Raw genomic sequence first — 21,876 nt, 5'->3', positions numbered from 1 at the left:
CTATCCTACACACTAGGGCCAATATGAAATATTACTGAAGCCAATTAACCTACACACCTGTACGTCTTTGGAGTGTGGGAGGAAACCGGAGCACATGAAGAAAACCTACGTGGTCACAGGGAGAACGTACAAACACCGTACAGACAGCACCCATAGTCATTCATCTCTTGAATTCATATATTAAAAAAATCCTGCACCACTATTTATGATGGGTATTTGAATAACATTAATCCTTGAACCAAAATCACTAGAAGTGATTATGTGGTCACAATTATTTATTTGTTTTTTGGAGCTCGTTGCATGCATATTTGCTACATTCTCATAATGCCTATATTTCATTGGATTTAATCATTTCAGGATGTTCTGTGATTTTAATAAGGAGTGGAGAATTCACATTGACTTTTTTTCCTTTCTCAATTATGTTATATATCCATCTTTAAAGATACTGAAATAGGTACTATTCAAAAGTGAGAGTTGCAAAGGACATAATATGCTTGATCACCAATTGTATAATACAACATGCAGGTACACAATAAGTTATTTGGCTAGCATTAAGTAGTAGCTATTGTGTTATTAAATACAGCATTAATTCACGAACTTTGTGAAAATTAAACACTGATGACCTTGCTTGGTGAATTTGGAACAGATAATGTGACTTCATGAATTGTGTTCCCACTCTCCTTACCAGAATAATGATAGTTCAGATCCTGAGATGTTTTAAACGAGGTACCGTATCCTGAAATAAAATAAATTCAGGTGATCCAATAAAAACAAGATTGGAACATGTTCTTGAAGATTCTTCTTAAGTTGTTTTTTTTTTATCTTGTTTCTTTTCAAGTTAATTCCAGTTGCCTCCATTACCATAGCCCCTCCTGCTGAATGCTTTAGTCACACAATTAGTTGACAACTGTTACACCAGCCCTTATTTAAAATGGAATAAATGTGTTGCATGAGCTCCAAAACCAGCAGTGAACCAAGTAGTCAGATGATTCTAAATCTCAGCCATATCCACTATCGGGTTAGTGGTTCCCTGTAATCAGGGTGTTTTTGGGAACGGGGAGAGAGAACAGGTACTGGAGATGCGTAGAGTGAGTTACAGCAATGATTAAAGTGGAAGCAAGAGCAAGAAGGACATCCTTGCCATAGAGGGAGCACAGAGAAGGTTCACCAGACTGATTCTTGGGATATCAGGACTTTCATATGAAGAAAGACTGGATATACTTGCTTGAATTTAGAAGATTGAGGGGGGATCTTATAGAAACTTACAAAATTCTTAAGGGGTTAGACTGGCTAGATGCAGGAAGATTGTTCCCGATGTTAGGGGAGTCCAGAACAAGAGGTCACAGTTTAAGGATAAAGGGGAAATCTTTTAGGACTGAGATGAGAAAAACATTTTTTACACACACAGTGGTGAATCTCTAGAATTCTCTGCCACAGAATGTAGTTGAGGCCAGTTCATTGGCTATATTTAAGAGGGAGTTAGATGTGGCTCTTGTGGCTAAAGGGATCAGGGAGTATGGAGAGAAGGCAGGTACAGGATACTGAGTTGGATGATCAGCCATGATCATATTGAATGGCGGTGCAGGCTCGAAGGGCTGAATGGCCGCCTACTGCACCTATTTTCTATGTTTCTATGTTCCAACTTTTATCATACTGCCTGGAAAAGAGATAGCCTCAGCTGCCTGGTGAGGAATGCATGCCAGGGGCGGTAGTGGAGGCAGATGCAATGGTGGCATTTAAGAGACTTTTAGATAGGCAAGTGTATAGGCAGGAAATGGAGGGATATGGATCACGTGCTGGCAGAGGAGATTAATTTAATCTGACATCATGTTCGACACAGACATTGTGAGCCGAAGGGCCTGTCCCTGTTCTACATGGTATAAAGAAGCAATCCTGCATCACTGTTATAATAAGGTAAAAAAAAAGTGATTCCATCCAGAAATCATAATGCTTCTGGAGAGAATTGGCTGATAAAGCATAGACCAATGAGTGTGTGTGTATGTCACTCTGTGTGTCTGTGTATGTCACTCTGTGTGTGTGTGTGTGTGTGTGTGTCAGTGTGCGTGTGTATGTGTAAGTGTATGTGTATGTCAGTGTATGTGTGTGTCAGTGTATGTGTGTGTGTCAGTGTGTGTCAGTGTGTGTGTGTGTGTGTGTGTGTGTCAGGGTGCGTGTGTGTGTGTCGGTGTGTGTGTGTGTGTGTGTGTGGCAGTGAGTGGGTGTGTGTGTCAGTGTGTGTGTGTGTGTGACATTTCTTTATTTTTTCCTACTGCCCGCAAAAATGTGCCAAATATATAATGTTGCCCTCCTGCTGAAAGGTTTGGAGGCCCCTGCCTTAAGGTATGGCCAGAGAGATTTAAAAGACAAGACAAGAACTATTACTTACCATCAATAATGCATGAATTTGACCTATATTGGGTGGAAGCAAAAACAAACAATGACACAGTGAAGCTAAATTAACAACTCAATTACTCAGTTTCACATAAAGAAAACCTTCAGAGTTCTTTACAGTTTGCAGGGAAATCCTTTTTAGAAAGCCTTAGAATGTAGTTTCACTATCAAATTCTGAGATATTAAAAATAAAATGATACATTCCAAGATAGAAAGTACCATATCAAGATAACAATGGATCTCTCACTCTCTCTCTCCCTCTGTCCTACCGCTCCATCCCCTCTCTCCCCCAAATCCCCCCCCCCCACTGCACCTCCAACAAAATATTGTCAGCAAAGTGGGAATCGCTCTAAGAATTTTTTATTCTGCAGTAATCTAGTTTCATTATGAAACGCATCACCAACAGTATTACTAACAGTAACAGTCCCACATTACTAACTGCAATTACATTACCAATAGCAATTACTAACAGTAACAGTCCAACATTACTAACAGTCATTGCAATACTAACAGTAGTAGTCAAAGCAAAAATTAAGATTCACAAAGTATTCAGACCCCTTCACTTTTTCCACATTTCGTTACGTTACAGCCTTTTTTAAATTGGATTAAAAACATTTTTTTTATCATCAATCTACACACAATACCGGAGAATGAAGAAGCAAAAGATTTTTGCAAAGTAATTTAAAAGAGATGGGTGGTCTAGCGCTCCCTAACTTTATGTACTATAATTGGGCGGTAAATATTAAAAATATGATTCACCTGCTGGACAACTCTGCCCAGCAGGTGGACTGGATTATAATGGAGAGAGAGGACTGCTCTCCTGGTAATACAGGAGCGACTCTCCTCTCACCAACGAATTTGAATAACAAACAGTATAATAAAAATCCAATGATACATAGTACAATTAGAACTTGGAAACAAATAAAACAGAACTTAAAATTAAGAAATCTATCTCTGCTAATGCCAATAGCCAATAACCCTTCGTTTAAACCCTCAATTATAGATAAATCATTTACACAATGGGAAAGAACGGGAATCAAAACGCTCGGAGACCTGTATGAATTAGGGAAATTATGACCATTTCAACAATTACAACTGAAATATAACTTGAAAAATAATCAATATTTTAAATATCTTCAAATCCGTGATTATCTGAAAAAATATACAAAAGACTATTATAATATGCCTCCAGACTTATTAGATGAGGCCATGAAGATAAAGGCTGAATCAGCAAATCTAATATCATACATATAATATTATATTGAATATAGAAATACCTACAACAGATAATATTAGAAGAGACTGGGAACAAGAACTAGCTATAAAAATTTCAAAAGAGAGCTGGGATAAACACTTATTATATGTGCATAAATGCTCGATCAACGTACGACATACTCTAATCCAATATAAAACATTACATAGACTACATTATTCAAAAACTAAAATAAATAAACTTTTCTCCAATGTCTCACCCATTTGTGATAAATGTCAGTCACAAGAAGCTAACATAACGCACTCTTTTGTTTTCTGTATAAAAATTCAAAAATTCTGGAACGAAATATTTGAAATCTTTACAAAATTATTTAAAACAAAACTACTACCCAAAGTAGAATGGATCATTTTTGGAATATCGGAAGGTAACCCAGAATTAAATATGTTTCAAAGGAACTTACTTATTTATGGGCTAATAATGAGAAAAAAGCTCATACTTAAATTTTGGAAAAATACTCCAATGCCAACAACAAAAATGTGGATTTCATACATGTTTGAAACACTACACTTGGAAGAGATGAGACTCCTCCTAGCAAGCAAAGCAGATCACTTCCAAAAGACGTGGTCTGCATTTATGGAACTATTACAAGCATAAGGTGCAATAATAAGTTAAAACATAAAGGCTACCAGGACCTGGTAATGGGGAGTATAAAATAAATTTTTAATAAAAACACGGTTGGTATATCCTTTTTTGCGGAGTTTTGTGTTACAATAGAGCGATTGATTTTCCTTTCTTCTTTTTTTTTCTTTTCTTTCTAGGGTCTTATTTCTTTTCTTTACTTCCTTCTCTAATTCCTTCCCTAAGGGGTTCTCTTCTCCCAACACTTTCCTGCACCTTCACGATTCTTGCTTACTTTCCTTACTTCTTTTATTTCTATCTTTTTTAAAGCTCAAAAAATGAAGTGGTACAACATAATGTAATAAGATATATGCGATGTATTAGTGTGATTTACTGTACTGCTAATAAAAATAAAATTAAAAAAAAAAAAAAAAGTAATTTAAAAGATATAACTGAAATATCACATTTACTTAAGTATTCAGGGAGAAACTCAAAATTGAGCTTTGGTTCATCTTGTTTCCATTGATTATCCTTGAGATGTTTCTACAACTCGGTTGGAGTCCAACAGTGGTAAATTAAATTGATTGGACAGGACCTGTCTATATAAGGTCCCACAGTTGGCAGTGCATGTCAGAGCAAAATCCAAGCCATGAAGACGAAGGAATTGTCCGTAGACCTCCGAAACAGGATTGTGTCGAGACACAGATCTGGGAAAGGGTATAAAACAATTTCTTCAGCATTGTAGGTCCCAAAGGGCACAGTGGCCTCCGTCATTCTTAAATGGAAGAACTTTGGAACCACCAAGAAACTTTGGTGACCAAGAAACCGATGGTCACACTGACAAAGCTCCAGAGTTCCTCTGTGTAGATAGGAGAACCTTCCGGAAGGACAACTATATCTGCGCCACTCTACCAATCAGATCTTCATGGCCGGACGGAAGCCACTCCTCAGTAAAAGGCACATGACAGCCCGCTTGGAGTTTGCCAAAAGGGTGGTTTTCTCTGGTGCTCTGGTCTGATGATAAAGATTGAACTCTTTAATCTGAATGCCAAGCGTCACATCTGGAGGAAACCAGGCACTGCTCATCACCTGGCCAATACCATACCTATGGTGAAGCATGGCAGTGGGGATTTCATGGGGATCATGCTGTGGGGATTTCAGCGGCTGGAACTGGGAGACTAGTCAGGATCGAGGGAAAGATGAAAGGTGCAAAGTACAGAGAGATCCTTGATGAAAACCTGCACAGACTGGGGCAGAGGTTCACCTTCCAACAGGACAATGACCCTAAGCACATTGCCAAGGCAAGTCTCTAATTAAACTTTACCTGTTGATCCCCAACACAATGTTCACAATGAGAAACAGCTTATCCTGCAACCCATCATAATACAATGGAAAACTATGCTGCAGATGCTGGGATTTGACAAAGCAGGAAATGCTGGAAAGAGAAACCAGCTAACATTTCATATCAGGTACTCTTTATCGTCAGAATTAGAGAGGAATGGTAGGTGGAAATACAGGAGAGAGGAGGAATGGAGAAGATGCGACTGGTGGTGGGATTATTTCTGCTGGATCCAGCACGATCCCACATCACATCTTCCCCTCTCCTCCCCTTCCTACCTGTTGCAGGACTGCTCACTTCATGATTCCCCAGACTACTATTTCTTCTCATCAATCAATCAATCAACCTTTATTGTCATCTTGCAAGCAACAGTTGTACAGTGCAAAATGAAAAGACGTTTCCCAGCATCGCACATGAAATTTAAAACATTTCACACATAATAACACTAAAAACAATCCAGTCCCTGATGGAACAGTATAAATAGTTAAAAGCAGGTAAAAACACAATGTTAAAATACAATAAACCAATCATAAAAATGTCCGGGGCAGCTGATTTGAGTGGCCAGTGCCAGTTATTAAATTGTCCGTGCCAGCCGCAGAATCAAGTGACTGTGAGTACAGAGTGACTGTTTAACAGCCTCACAGCCTGTGGTAGGAAGCTGTTTAGCAGTCTTGTAGTCCGGGCTTTGATGCTTCGATATCTCTTGCCTGATGGCAGGAGATCCAGGTGTATGTGGAGGGGGTGCAGTTTGTCCTTAGCAATTCTCTGAGCTTTTTTCAGACAGCGGCTCTGGAACAGTTCTTGTACCGAGGGTAGGGAGACGCCAATGATCCTCTCTGCTCCCCTCACTACCCTCTGCAGAGCCTTCCTGTCCGAGCAGTTGCAGGTGGAGTACCACGTATTTATGCAGTACGTGAGTACAGACTCCACCGTGCCCCTGTAGAAAGTCCTGAGGATGTTGGTGGGGAGTGAGGCCTGGTTTAGTTTCCTCAGGAAGTGCAGTCGCTGAAGGGCCCGTTTGACACCAGTGGTGTTCCTGGACCAGGTGAGGCTGTCCGTAATTTGCACACCGAGGAACTTTATGCTCTCCACTCTCTCCACTGCAGTGCCACTGATGTTGAGGGGTGTATGCTTTGGCTGCACCCTCCTGAAGTCGACAACCATCTCCTTAGTTTTGTCGACATTCAATTCTAGATTTTTTTGCCGCACCAGTCCACCAGTTGTTCTACTTCCTCCCTGTACATTGATTCGTCATCTCCACTGATGAGTCCCACCACTGTAGTGTCGTCCGCGCATTTTATGATCTTATTGTCCTTGAATCTGGCAGCACAGTATGTGTGAGCAATGTGAACAACAGCGGGCTGAGCACACAGCCTTGAGGGGAGCCGGTGCTCAGCGTGATCGAGCCTGAAGTGTTCTTGCCAACACGGACTGACTGCGGTCTCTCTGTCAGAAAGTCCAAGATCCAGTGACACAGGGTGGTGTTGAGGCCCAGCAGGGTTAGTTTCTCCACAAGTCTCTGTGGGATGATGGTGTTAAACGCTGAGCTGAAGTCAATGTACAGGATTCTGGCGTATGTGTTTTTGTTTTCCAGATGCGTGAGTACTGTGTGCAGCGTGGTAGAGATGGCATCCTCTGTAGAACGGTTGGGGCGATAGGCAAACTGGAGGGGGTCTAACGATGAGGGGAGGCTGGCAGTAATGTGGGGTTTCACCAGGCGTTCAAAACACTTCATTATTATTGGGGTCAGGGCGACAGGGCGGTAGTCATTTAGGCAGGCAACCACTGGTTTCTTCGCTATGGGGATTATCGTGGAAGTTTAGAGGCATGTGGGGACAATGGCCTGACTAAGGGAGATGTTAAAGATGTCTGTTAGCACATCTGCTAACTCCTCAGCACATTCCTTGAGCACACGTCCTGGGATGTTGTCGGGTCCGACTGCTTTCCACGGGTTGACCTTAGACAGGATTCTCCGTGTGTCCATTGAGTCTATGGTCAGGACTGGCTGGTCGGTTTGTAAGCAGGAGCTGGCTCTCCTCTTGGGTGTGTTGTTTGCTGCATCAAAACGTGCAAAGAATTTGTTCAGTTCATCTGGGAGAGAAGTGTCCGTGTCGGTTACCTGCTGCCTTGCCTTGTACCCCGTCAGTGTTTGGATTCCCTTCCACATCCTCCTGGTGTCTCCTGTGTCACAGAGGTGTCCCTGGATTTTCCCCGCGAAGGCACGTTTCGCTGCCCTGATTCCTTTTTCCAGTGCAGTCCTGGTAGATCGAAGAGCGGCTGTGTTACCGGCTCTGTAGGCTGCACCACGAGCCCTCAGCATGAGCCCACGGAACCTCCTCCTCCTCCACAAGCAAGCAGAGGAGATATAAAATCTTTTCATGCACCTATTTTCTGCCACGATCCAAGGACACAGACAACTATTCCTGGTGAAGAAGTGATTTACTTGCACTTTTTGAAATCTAGTGCACTTATGTTCACAATCTTCTCCCCTTCGACATTGAAGAAACAAACATTGGATGACTGCTTTGCAGGGGACTGCTTTGCAGATGCCATTGTCCGGTGGGGTCACAGCATCTGGAGCCTGGATCGCCTCGCGCAGAGGGAGAACGAGGAGGGAGGAGACGGAGGCTTTAAGATCTTGCCTTCCACCACAGTGAGGAGGTGTTTGGTGAACTCACTGTGGTGGATGTTAAATTTGTGTTGATTGTGTGTTTTTGTCATTTTTGATTATATGTATGACTGCAGGGAAACAAAATTTTGTTCAGACCGAAAGGTCTGAATGACAATAAACGAATCTAATCTAATCTAATCTAATCCAAAAAGGCCTGATGCACGCAATTTCAAATCTCAATCTCACTTTTTTTCCAGCTATCTCCTCCCCCCTACAACAATCAATCTGCATTATTGCACAGTGCTGTGACAATGCATCAGATTTGATGAGTGCTGTAGAAAATAGGGCACCGGAGTACAGTAAACACACAGGTATTGGTCCAAATACTCAGCAGGTCAGGTAGCAGAAAAATAGGAAGAGATATCATTTCACATTGTTGATCTTTCTCAAAAGTTATAAGGGAGGTTATACATGGAAATGTCACCTCTTTTCCCACTAATTGTATCTAACTTCAGAATATTTAGTTTATTCCATTTTTATATCAAATTGCTTCTGCAGAATTTTGCAACCATTAAACAGGGCAATAGAAGTAACTTAGGGGTGGCATGGTGGTGCAGCAGTAGGGTTGCAGCCGTATAGCACCAGAGACCCAGGTTTCATCTTGACTACAGGCTGTCGGCATGGAGTTTGTACGTTCTTCCTGTGACATGCATGGGTTTCCCCGTGTGTTCTGGATTCCTCCCACACTCTAAAGACGTACAGGTTTGTAGGTTGACTGGCCCTGCTGAGTGCCCCCCACCCCTCCTGGACTGTCTCCCTCGGATGGTCACGACACACAGCTTATTTATTTATTTTACTTTTCTTTTTCATCGGTTGGAGCTGCATACTAAATCTTGTTGCACTGACGTGCAATGACAATAAAAGATATATTATTATTATTATTATTATTATTATTATTATTATTATTATTATTATTATTAATTGGCTTTGGTAAAATTGTGTGTAGGATAGTGTTAGTATCCTGGGTTCACTGTTTAGCGCGGACTCGGTGGGCCGAAGATCCTGTTTCCGCGCTGTATCTCTTAAACTAAACTTATTGGTATGCTTACTGGATTATTGGCTGTGAGTGCATGCTTGCCATGTATTGGCAGGATTGGTAGACGGGATTGGCTGCAATTAAAAAAAAAAAGTGGACTAACTTAAACTACTGAAATACTTACGAGGATTTCCTGCTTAAATTACTCCTATTCTGCCAAAGCGATCCTTCAGCCAAATCCTGAAAATAGAGAAATATTACATTAAATCAGTTCTACACATATCAGAATTTTTTTTCCATTCTGCCTCTCTTCACTGGTCAGAAGTTGCCATGGAGCAATAAAGCAATTTGCACAGCTCCGGACTAGTGGCAGGATCCAGTCAACCCACAAATCAGCAGAAGGTATGAAAATAACATGATACATAAAATGTTAGGCTTGCTTTCATCAACAACTTTTGAATAAACTTTAAAACTGTAATAAAGTTGAGAATGCATAATGTCAACAAAAGTGCAATTGAATTTTGAATACTTTATGTTGAATTATTTTGTATAAATATGCACATCCATGACAGCAAACAATTATAGTTGTGTAGGAAGGAACTGCAGATGCTGGTTTGCAAAATGATGGACACAAAATTGCGGAGTAATTCAGTAGGGCAGAGAAGGAATGGGTGCCATTTCAGGTTGAGATCCTTCTTCAGACTAATTTATATATAGTTATACAATATATAGTTAACAATTATAGCTGGTGCCATTTTTTTGTTCCTCTAATCCAAGGGTCGAATGCAGCCCGTAACCCAAAGTCATTCGGCCCTCAGGCGTATTTTGTTCAGTAATTATCCAGCCCGCAGGCTTCCGTCATCTCCGGCACCTCCCGGGCCCACGGCCGCGGCATCCAGGCGCGGTGACCCAAGGACTCAAAGAGGCCTGCGCTGGCGGCCACAATGGCAGGGCCACTGAGTAGTGCCGAGTGCCGAGCAGCGTTGAGTACCGAGCACTGGCAGTACCGCATCCTGCGCAAAACCACCTTCTGCGTCTGGGCTTCCCGGCTCAATAGGCCGGGGACTAGTGAGTGTGAGAATTTGAGCCACCACCTTCAGGACAGCGCCAATGCAATGGTCTGTAGGTACGCCATGTTCGTGAGCGCCCGTAACTCGCGGCCAGTGCTCGGGGTGGGGTCCTCGAAGGGGCGGGATCTATGTGAACACGTGATTTGATGCCTGCCATCCGGGGTGGGATCCATGTGTACACGTGATGGATGTGGCCCGCCATCTGCTCACAGACATGCGTCCTGGCCCCTATGCAGACCAAGTTGGCCGACCCCTTATCTAATCAATACTTCATGCTCATTGGCTGTCAAATTAGAGTTAAGTGTTTGGATACACTATCTATACTTCCATGGGCCACAACAGACAGAGGACTGAGTACCTTGGCCAGTCCAGCAAACCATCCTGAAACTCCAGTCAAATACCTGGGCAAGACGGGGACCACAATGGAAGTGTTGGCTTCTGTTACACGTGCTCAGTTAGTAGGCACTAATGACAGTGGATATCACTGTTCACATTAGATCAAATGGTCTCACTTCAATCTAGCAATTTCTCTTCCAAAACGTTTGGAGTGATAGAGATACTCAGCAGTATCTGAGTATCTCTATCAGTCCTTCAGGCCACCCTGTCCATCTAGAGGGTGACACAGTGATGCAGTGGTAGAGTTGCTGCCATTCTGTGCCAGAGACCAGAGGATTGTCGGTATGAAGTTTGTACATTCTCCATGTGACCACATGGGTTTTCTCCAGGTCTTTGGCCTTTAGGAGTTATTGTTTCTCAATAAGCTATTGTTTCTCAGTGTAGGACTACAAAACACAATCTTTGTCCAGGTTACTATTCGGGTTGGGAAGAAAACATTTGCAACATTAATTTCTCCATGATATTTTTTTAGGAAGCTTTAAAAAATTAGATGACATTGATAATGTATGCACTGCCACCAGGATTTTTTGGTAATGTTAATTTTATGCAAATAAAACTAATTCTATTCAGTTGGTTGAAATAAAGCTACAAATCAAAAACCTGCACATTAATGGACACGTGATAATGCTATAGAAATATGCATAAGAAAGCATCACCTCCAATGAAGTCCTCAAAACCTCGCTGTGTGACTTGGATAATGTGTTGGTATCTGGATTGTGAACATTTTCGTTTGAACAACTGTCTGCCTCATAACCTGTTAAAGCAAAGTACAAGGGACAAGGATTTCAGTGCTGTATATCTTTATAGTAATTAACAATGCATCTTCCAGGAGTAAATGTTGTGATATTCTTTATAGGGAAAATCACACTTTTTTTTTATTAAGCGTAAAACTGACCTGTGATAAATGAATTTGATCAGGATCATAACTGGGGTTAAAAATGTATAAGAATTGCTAACTACGTATGCCAACATTTCCTCTTTCCTAACTCTCTACAACCTTCCAGCCCATTCTAGGTTTGGTTGGATCCCAACTCACCACCACGAGATGAAAGTTTTATGTATTGCAGAACAGGTGATAACCAGTTTCAATGGTTCAATGGCATAGAAACAAAGAACTGCAGATATTGGTGTATACCAAATAACGACACAAAATGTCTTGAATAACTCAGCGGATCAGGCAGCATCTCTGGAGAAAATGGTTGTGGGGTGACGTTTGGGGTCAGACTGCAGAAGGATTTCGACCTGAAAGGTCACCCATCCTTTTTCTCCACAGATGCTGCCTGACCTGCTGAGTTACTCCAGTACTTTGTATCTTTCTTTAGTTCAATGATTTAGTTACCTAAAAAGATAACTTGCCTGAAAGGCCTTATCCCCAAACCAATTGCAAAGAAAAAGTCCATAAGCACGAATAAATATAAAGGAAACTTAAATACCCACAAAAGGAGCCCTACATTTAATACAGACATGGGAGATAAATGGATGCTGAAAATTAAATTCCCCCAGCATTCCATCAATCCACCACTACGACATGTTTAAATACTAATGGGTACAAATTCAATTGCAGAATGGAAGCATGCAATTTGATGCTGAGAAAACTGGTGTGACATTCTGTAGAGAAGCTATTTTCATATCATTATAGCTTCATGAGAGGTATAGATAGGGTGGATAGTCAGAATATTTTGTCTGAGTGTAGAAAAAAATAATGGATAATAGACAATAGGTGCAGCAGTAGGTCATTCGACCCTTTGAGCCAGCTCCGCCATTTAATGTGATCATGGCTGATCATCCACAATCAGTAACCCGTTCCTGCCTTCTCCCCATATCCCCTGACTGCTATCTTTAAGAGCTCTATCTAACTCTCTCTTGAAAGAATCCAGAGAACCGGCCTCCACCTCCTTCTGAGGCAGAGTAAAGACTAGAGAGCATGGCCTTAATGCGTGAGAAGCAAAGTTTAAAGGAAATTCATTTTTTTTTAATATACAGAGGTTGGTAGATTGCACTGCCATGGGTGGTGGTGGAAGCAGCCACAACAGTGCTATTTAAAAAGCTTTTTGATAAGCACATGGCTATGCATGGAATTGAGGGATATGGATGTGTGCAGAGGAGATTAATGTAACTTGGCATGATGTTCAGCACAGACATTGTGGACTGAAGTGTTCTATGTTCTATGTCACATGGAGTATTAGTCCAGTGTGGCATCAAATCTGACTGTCAATATTTTCATGTCTCTTTAGCCATTTTACAAAACAAATTCAAAAACAATGTTTAATTATTCTCCTATTTCTACCTTCCCACTCTAAATTTTGAAAACATGAAAAGACAGCAAGATAATGTTTTAAGAAGAATTTCAGAAGAAGGGTCTCAACCTGAAACGTCATCTATTACTTTTCTCCAGAGATGTGCTGAGGTACTCCAGCTATCTTTAAATGTAAATTGTCCATCTTTAAAGTTTTTTAAATCTTACTTCTTTCTTTCTCCTTTCGTTGCTATTCCACAACCATTAAAATCAGTAGGTTCAGATTCAGATTCAGATTCCATTTTAATTGTCATTGTCAGTGTACAGTACAGAGACAACGAAATGCATTTAGCATCTGATCATGCACCATATCTAAAATTATGCTGTAAGAATCTCACCAGGACTAAGCTGTGATATTCAAAAAAATTTCAGTAATTCAAGAACTTGCGTCAAAATCCTAACTAATGGCTCAGGATTTGCTAAACACCAACACTTCTGTTGAGAACTACCAGCATTAGCCAACAAACCTTACTCCCCCAGGATGAAAATATCAGATACTAGAGAGCATACGAAAAGAACTTCCCCTGAGGCGATAAGAAGGGTTTCGACGCGAAATGTCACCCATTCCTTCTCTCCAGAGATGCTGCCTGTCTCGCTGAGTTACTCCAGCATTTTGTATCTACTAGAGGGCATAGCTTTAAGCAAAGAGTGGCAAAGTTTAAAGTAGATGTGCAGGGCCCGTCTTTTACATGGAGGGTGGCGAGTTCCTGGAACGTGATGCCAGGGGTGGTGGTGGAGATAGATGCAATAGTGACGTTTAAGAGACTTATAAATAGGCACATGGATGTGCAGGGAATGGAGGGACCAGATAGGAGTTTGTCTTGGTGTCATGTTTGGCACAGACATTGTAGGCCAAAGGGTCTGTTCCTGTTCTAATCTTCCATCCCAATGTTCTAAAGCCACCCCAATGATTACACTAACTGAAAATTTGAATTTCCACTTTATTATTCAAGAGACACGTAAAGAAACATACTGATCTGGTTGAAAGTGGAAACAGTTAACCAGTTTGTGTTCGTTTCTTTATCTTCTACGTTCTTCTCACTTCCAGCGTAGCTTTGTTGATCAGAGTCCAGACTCTTCCGAGAGCATCCATCCACGGTGATGACCTGCAACAAACCGCATTGAACACTTTATTCTACAGGAAATACACATGAAAGCTTACATCGGGGTAAAATGTACAGCAACCATCTTTATCTTCAGTTTGCACAGTCCCTCCAGCTCTGGAGGCTGTGCTGGAGAACTGAAGCAGTGGCCAGTCAGTAAAGGGAGATAAAGTCTGGAAATTCCCAAAGATTTCTATCCAATTCAGATCAGAGTTAACATAGAACATAGTTCTTGCAAAGTTAAGAATATCAATGTGTATAAAACATTAAAGGATAAATTCAATCAATCTGATCAGGCCATAATCAGCTCAAGAATTCTTCCTGGAAACCAATTTATATTAATTAGATGGATGAAATGTTAAGATGGAATGTTATGATCCAGGAAAGGTATGGCAAGATGAAATATTATGAAGAAACAACATGGCCCTGGTGAGAATATTAACTGCTTTTGTTTTGTTTTTTGCTAATCAAAAGAATCTTTTGCATCTGCACTGGTACCAAATTGAAAAAAATAAATTAATCAAGTGCCTGAATATGTTCTTAAGCATTGATCAAAGACAGAGATGTGAATGTCATATCGACTGACAACACTCTATTTGGAAATATTAGCAGTATTTGAGAGGTTATCTTGGGTGCAGATATCAATGTATGGGACTGGCCACAATGCAGCTGAATGCAATAATATTGGCATGATATGGAACCTGGTTACCCATCATCCTTCTGAGAGGGATGGTGGTGTACTGTGTGCAGTCAAATGGAAAGCATTACAAGGTTCTTAAGGAAAGTGCACCAAATCACATTGCCACAAGCCTCCTATTGGCTTAGGTTTCTTATTGCCGCGTGTACTGAGGTACGGTGAAAAGCTTTGTTTGCATGCTGTCCAATGAGATCAGATGACACTATATAAAATACAATCAAGTCAAACTCAAGTACAACAGATAGAGTAAAGTACAGAGTACAAAATATAGTTCTTAGCATTGTAGCGCATCAGTTTCACAGACAAAGTCCAATGTCCACAATTGGATAGAGGTGAAAGAGACAGTACACTAGCTTATGGAAGGACCATTCAGAAACCCGATAGCAGAAGGGAAGAAGCTGTTTCTCAGTCTGGTGATTCACACTTTCAAGCATCTGCACCTTCTGCTGGACGGGCACAGGGAGAAGAAGGAAAGAAGAGGGTGGGACAAGTCTTTAATCAACGTTGGCTGCTTTCCAAGACAGCGTGAAGTGTAGATGGAGTCAATGATGGGAAGACTGGTCTGTGTGATGGACAGATGGACAGAGCTACATCTACACCTCTCTACAATTACCTGCGGTCTTGGGCAGAGCTGTTCCCAAACTTATACAACAATCTATATATGTAAGTTCTGTTTGGTGTAAATAGCATTGGCATTTCAGTTACCACTAAGTATGTTTCCTCTCTTACCCACCGGTACTTGCAGATTTGGAAGTTTCTTTTGTTCTCTTGAAGATGCTTTCTCGTCATTTTGTGACTTTGTTTTTGACCTTATTGAGTGGTAACATTGTGATGATTTTGTAAAGGCTGAAGTCGGGGAAAAAACATACTTAAGTTAAAAATATACAGTGCACAATGCAAATTTGGGATGACTTCATTTCAGGTGCAGATTATTACAGCAAAGGCAACATCTGAAAATCAGATTAAATCTGTTTGATACCAACATGATGGAGCATGCAGATCTTGGACAGACTTCAACAGACTCTAGAGGTGGATGGCATTCATCCAGTTTGATAAAGGGACCAATTCAGTGAACTAATTTGGCAATGGAAGCAACTAGAGAACTGTACAATCAGTTGGCTAATGAAACGTAAACCAGAGCAAGGTTATTTTGAACCACATAAATCAATAGGCTTGGTGGGTCAAAGGGCCTGTTTCCACGCTATATCTCTAAAGCCTAAATTCAATTGCCTTGATGAAGGGCTTTTGTTAAGGATGTTAATCATTAGTTTCATTGATATTACACTAAGTTTATTTGAAAGCTCTTTGTCAGCTTTTCCCGGTTTGCTTTATGCAGTGAGTTCATACAATGCCAATCCTTATGCTCACATCCAATTACTACACCATATCACTGGAGTAATATTGCAGAGCAATTATATACTATACTAAGTAATCTGCTATTTAAACATACTGGTTATGTCATGTACTTTTCCAGGACAGTGCATGAATGCTTAAACCAACTTGCAACCTCCGCATCTTGATATACAATAACTGAGTAGTTGATACTCAGTTAATTTATAGCTTTAAGTAGATAAGTAGATACTAGATTGGTGCTCTAATGTCTTATTCCAAAAAGGTCTTTCTTCCATCAAGTGTGTATTTTATGTTATTTGTTGCTTACCAGGGGAAATGTGGGGATGGCTGTACTGCTAATGGGATGGCAAGATCGTGTCATGAGAAGGGATTAGGTCGTCTCAGGCTGTAGTTTTGAAAGTTTCCACAAATGAGAGAGGATGAAACATAAAAATGTATGACACAACTTTCTCTGGCTGGATGCAAAGAGCATCCTAGTCCTGGCCAGGAGATCTAGAATTTGGGGTCACAGTCTCCAATCTGAGGTTCACACTTGCTTTAAAACATCCACCAATGAAAAACAAGGTAGTATGCCCTGATGATGACTGTCCAGTGGCTCCAAGATCCACCATTATAAAGTGCTTTGAGAGGCTGCACATCAACTCCAGCCTCCCAGACAGCCTTGATGCACTGCAATTCGCTTACCACCAACACAGTCCCTCAGCATATGCCTCCTCTGTGGCACTACACATCCCTGGAACGTCTGGATAACAAGGACACCCGCTCTACCATTCAATGCCATAATTCCAACCAAACTCAGCTCCAAATTTGTGGATCCAGGACTCAGCACCACTCTCTGTAATTGGATTATTGATTACTGACCCATAGACCGTAATCATTGAGGAAAGATAACAAAACATCCTCCACTCTGTTTATTTTCTCTTCTGTGCTTCCTGATGTACTAATTTATAGTATGATTTGCTTGCATTGCATGAAAAACAACGTTTTCACAACATCTTTGTACACTGACAATTTAAACCAATATAAATATCTTTATTCAAATTACCTGTTGAAGCACAGATGCACCTCAAGTCTTCATGGTTAGCCCTCTGCTCTACTCTCCTTGCACCCATGGCTGTGTGACTAAGGACAACTCCAGTGCCGTTTATAAATATGACAAGGACACTACTTTGGTTGTCTGAATTGTGGGTGGTGAGGAGTCAGCAAGTGGAGGGGAGAGAGAACATCTAGTTGACTGACGCCACAAAAACAACTTTTGTTTAAAAGACAACACAATCAAGAAACTAATCGTACAATTCAAAAAGGGGAAGTTGGAAGACGATGTCCCAGTTTCCAGTAGAGCATTGACAATGGAGAGAGTTAGCACCTTCAAATTCTTGGGTGCTATCATATCGGATGACTTGTCCTGGTTCCAGCATTTAGATATAACCACAAAACAGACCTGTCGCTGCCTCTACATTATCAAAAGGATTCAGCATGTCACAGAATGCTTTAGTTTCCTCCACTTTAGAGATACAGCACAGAAACTGTCCCTTTGGCCCGCCGAGTCCACGCTGACCAGCAATCACCCCGGACTCCAGCACTGTCCTACACACCAGATAGTTCACAATTTTTACCAAAGTCAATTAATCTACACACCTACACATCTGAGGAAGCCAAAGCACCTGGAGAAACCCCATGTGGTCACAGGGAGAACATACAAACTCCATACAGACAACACCCATGGTTAGGATCGAACCTGGGTCTCTGGTGCTGTAAGGCAAGAGCTCTATCGCTGCGCCACTGTGCTGCCCCAAACAACACCCAATACTCTAACAAGCTTCTACATGTACTATAATAAGGATCTTGACTGGTCATACAGTGGCCTGGTAAGGCAATTCCAATACACAAGATCACAGGAGGTTGCAGAGAGTGGTGGACTCAGCCCTGTCCATCTTGGGTACAGCCCTCCTCTCCATTGAAAGCATTGACATGAGATGCTGATTCAAGAAGGTCTCATCTATCATCAAGGATCCCCAACACCCGGACCATGCCCTCTTCTGGCTGCTAGAAGAAGTGCAGAAGCCTGAAGTGCCAAGATGCCAGATTCAGGAACAACTAATTTCCAACAACTATCAGATTCTTGAACTAACCTGCATAACCCCAATGGGCCTGTCCCACTTAAGCAACTTTTTAGGCGACTGCAGGAGACTATGCAGTCGCCACATGTTTGCAGGTGGTTGCCGGGGAGTCGCCTTCATGGCCGTGAGGAGTTCCTGCATTCTAGGAATTAGTCATGGCCTCATTAAGGTCGCTGTGAATTTTTCAACATGTTGAAAAATTAACAGCGACCAGAATTAAGCCACCATGGAGAGTAGCGAGAATTCTCGTGCCGTAGGTGGGTCGCCAGGAGGTGCTAGTGGGTTGCCAGGAGGTCAAAGGTTCTCGGAGGTTCTCGTAGGTTGTAGCCGGTGCTGACCGGTGAATTTCATTGGCTCATCGGGGAAAAAAAACGTAAGCAGTAGTTTTCAGAACCAAGGACAATTGAGTTAGATAGAGCTCTAGGGGTTAGTGGAATCAAGGGATATGGGGAGAAGGCAGGCACGGGTTATTGACTGGGGACGATCAGCCACAATCACAATGAATGGCGGTGCTGGCTCGAAGGGCCGAATGGCCTCCTCCTGCACCTATTTTCTATGTTTTTATGTTTCTATGATAACCGACCGGTAATGTTAAATGTCTGCCGAGCTTCACAGCCGTGTATCTTTGGTTTCTTAAAGGTTATCTCCACTCTCTTCCCCCCCCCCCCCCCTTCCCCCCCCCCCTCATTTAAAGGACTTACCATACACTGTGCTTCAGCCATCTTAATTACAGCGCTAACCTTCCTGATCATCGCAGTGTGTGTCTGTATCACCTTGGCTTTGCACCATGTGAATTTCATTCAGAGAGCGCTTCCCCCCACTGCCCTGTCCCCCGCCTGCATAATGGTCTGGTGAAGGAAGCGATGTGGGTGCGTGCGTGCATGCATGCGTGCGTGCGTGTGTGTGTGTTGTGTGCGTGTGTGTGTGTGTGTGTGTGTGTGTGTTACACTCTGACAGTCGTCTTTCCAGTTGCCAGGGTGGGACAGGCCCATGACACTACCTTGGCAACACTGCAGACCACATCTTGCACTTACATGGACTTGGATTTTTTTTTTCTACTTGTGGTTTGCACAATTGCTTTATGCGGGGTTTATTTCTTAGAAATTCTATATGTAAATAATTTGTAATGTATTTTTAAGTTATATTTTTATGTTTGTCTCATTCCAAGTCCCAGTGAAACTGCGGCAAACAAGGTTGTCATTGTACCTGTATCTCACCATACTTGTGCATAAGACAGTAAACTCGACTCGATTAGTTACTGCAAAATGTGCAAATAAATTAATAACACAAATTATAAAGCAATTATTTTTTAACTTTAGCTTTTGCCTTATTGTTAGGCACCTGAGCTTTAGGAACGTGACAAAATGTAATCACAGCAAACACCTTTCATTTTACTTTTCCGCAATGGATTTTCTTCCTTTTGAACCTTCCATCTAAAGCTGTTCCATCGGGAGAAGCTCTGTTTCCTCAGTGGATTTATCCAGTAGGAAATACTGTTGGATTTGTGTTTGGAGAAAGATGCTAGACATTCCGTGCTGCGTTCAGACATGTCTGAGTTCCATGACAGGGATCGAGACTTTCTAACATGCGCATGGCATGATCCACCATCCCCATAAGAACGGTCTACATTGTGTAAAGAATGCACACACTTTACATTTTGATTCTTTAAACTTGCACCAAAGATCCCTTGTTCATCATCTTCATTGAATGCCCAGTTGATGTAACCACCATCACTGTGGTGTGTTGGTACCAGGGAAGCATCATTAATAACGGGAAGAGCCAGAGAACTCAATGAAAGTTTATCAGTCCTCAGAGGTCGCACGTGACCAACATCCCACTGTTTGCCATCACAATCTTCAGCTTCATCATGCTTGGGGACTGTCCTTTGAAAGCTGAGCGGCAACGGGATATTACAAGGACCCTCATCTTGCTTCTGAACTGCTGTCAGGTTTAACGTGGTCAAGGTTGGAATGTTTGGAAGTGACATATTGAAGCGGACCTCTGTATACTTGGGGCTTTCAAGAGGTGAGGGGAGTAGGAATAACTGTTCACATCTATGAGGTGACATGGGCTCAGATGATGCCACGGACATGACCGTAGCAGTTTCAAATTCATTTTGCTCAGGAAGAATATGATCCATGTATGACGTAGGATAGCTATCACACTGCTTTTCCGATTCGGGTGATTCATTTCCAACACCTGTATTGTGATAACACAAGTTCTGAAAGAGTGAAGATGGATTGCTGTAATAATTTTCCTTTGCTTGAAGCTCAACAGAAACATTGTCTAACGGGTTCAAATGAATCTCATTGGAGTGGCTTTGTGGCAACTTTCGATGATCAGTGTTTTCTGTGCTTTTCCCCAGGAATGCCTCGTCCACTTTTAAACTGTCCACGGCGGAGATCACTTTCAGAGTGTCCACGGTGAGTGCCGAGAGGTCCTGCAGGTGTCCAAGTTGGCTGTCCAAAGAGTGCAAGGATTCCTTGACAAAGTGAACTTTCTCATTTACTTCCTTCAAATGCATAGCCATTTCTTCCACTCTGGGGAAAAAAGGCACATTTTAGACTGAAAAAAGGTCCTGGCCCTAAATGGCACCTATCCATTTTTTCCACAGATGCTCCACCATTTTGTGTTTACCTTTGTCCACATTTTAGACATATTGCTTTGCTTATGTTTACCACATTGTAGAACATAGAACAGGACAGCATAAGAACAGGCCATTCGGCCCACAATATCTGTGCTGAACATGAGGAGAAAACCTTTTCTTATTACCAACACTTGATTATATCCTTCCATTCTTATCCAAAGCAACACGATAGAATGGCCATCTGACATGCCTTGAAATGTAGTAGTGTGTTAAAGTTGCAAAGTAATTAACAATTGCTGTTGTTGATTTGGAATCCACCACAACACTCGACGACGATTATGTCCCCAATGGCAAGGAGTTAGGAGCCACATTTCAGTCCAACAGAAACATGAATTTGTCAAATTTGTGGGCAAAACTAAATGATAACCCGCATTTTCTTGTTCAAAGTTCATGCCAACTTCCAACAGAATAACGCATAAACATAGATCAACGGTAAGATGCAGTACAGAACATCACAGGAGATCCTTCCTCCTTGTGGCTACCAAGCTATACAACTCCTCCCCGTTCTGTCGTGTGGTAGACTGATTCCCCCCACACCCAACCTTTGCACATCCCCAATCCTTTCCATTTGTCACTTTAATTTCATGTTTCATGTATCTTGTGTTTTATGACTGTTGGCAGATCAATTTCCCTCCTGGGATAAATAAAGTTCTATCGTATTGTATCATATCATATCCCCCCCTCCCCCCTTCCTATTTTTCCTTGTCACCAGAGTGTTTTTCCTTGAAACCAGAGTGTAATGATGACCAGATAGAAGTATATAAAATTATGGCAGAGGAGATTAATTGAAGGGTTTGTTTCTGTGTTGTACTATTCTATGTTCCTATAGAATGGGAGAAGGGAAACTGCCACTGGCAAGGCATTAATCAGGCAGAGGTAATGCAGTCGGCCCGACATAATGAAAACCTGCACTACAAAATGGTACAGTGGTCAGCCTCGTCAAACCAGTACATATTGAAACATATAACAGGAAAGACTATTCACAA

General features: G+C 41.7%; 1 protein-coding gene across 1 annotated transcript in view; it reads right to left on the bottom strand.

The window, feature by feature from the left end:
* LOC129695770 (transient receptor potential cation channel subfamily M member 6-like) overlaps nucleotides 1-21,876 on the bottom strand; it is a 126,052-nt gene that overhangs the window by 22,253 nt on the left and 81,923 nt on the right. Inside the window, exons 27-33 of the mRNA XM_055633067.1 lie at nucleotides 19,627-20,783; nucleotides 15,504-15,616; nucleotides 13,944-14,076; nucleotides 11,331-11,428; nucleotides 9,393-9,448; nucleotides 2,387-2,409; nucleotides 686-736 (exon numbers count right to left, since the gene is read on the bottom strand). Of these exons, the coding sequence (XP_055489042.1) occupies nucleotides 686-736; nucleotides 2,387-2,409; nucleotides 9,393-9,448; nucleotides 11,331-11,428; nucleotides 13,944-14,076; nucleotides 15,504-15,616; nucleotides 19,627-20,783 (1,631 nt within the window). The remainder of the gene's footprint in view (nucleotides 1-685; nucleotides 737-2,386; nucleotides 2,410-9,392; nucleotides 9,449-11,330; nucleotides 11,429-13,943; nucleotides 14,077-15,503; nucleotides 15,617-19,626; nucleotides 20,784-21,876) is intronic.

The sequence above is a fragment of the Leucoraja erinacea genome, chromosome 3 (genome assembly GCF_028641065.1).
Source record: "Leucoraja erinacea ecotype New England chromosome 3, Leri_hhj_1, whole genome shotgun sequence".
NCBI classification, from domain to species: Eukaryota; Metazoa; Chordata; class Chondrichthyes; order Rajiformes; family Rajidae; genus Leucoraja; species Leucoraja erinaceus.
This window is presented reverse-complemented; position numbering and strand designations above follow the sequence as displayed.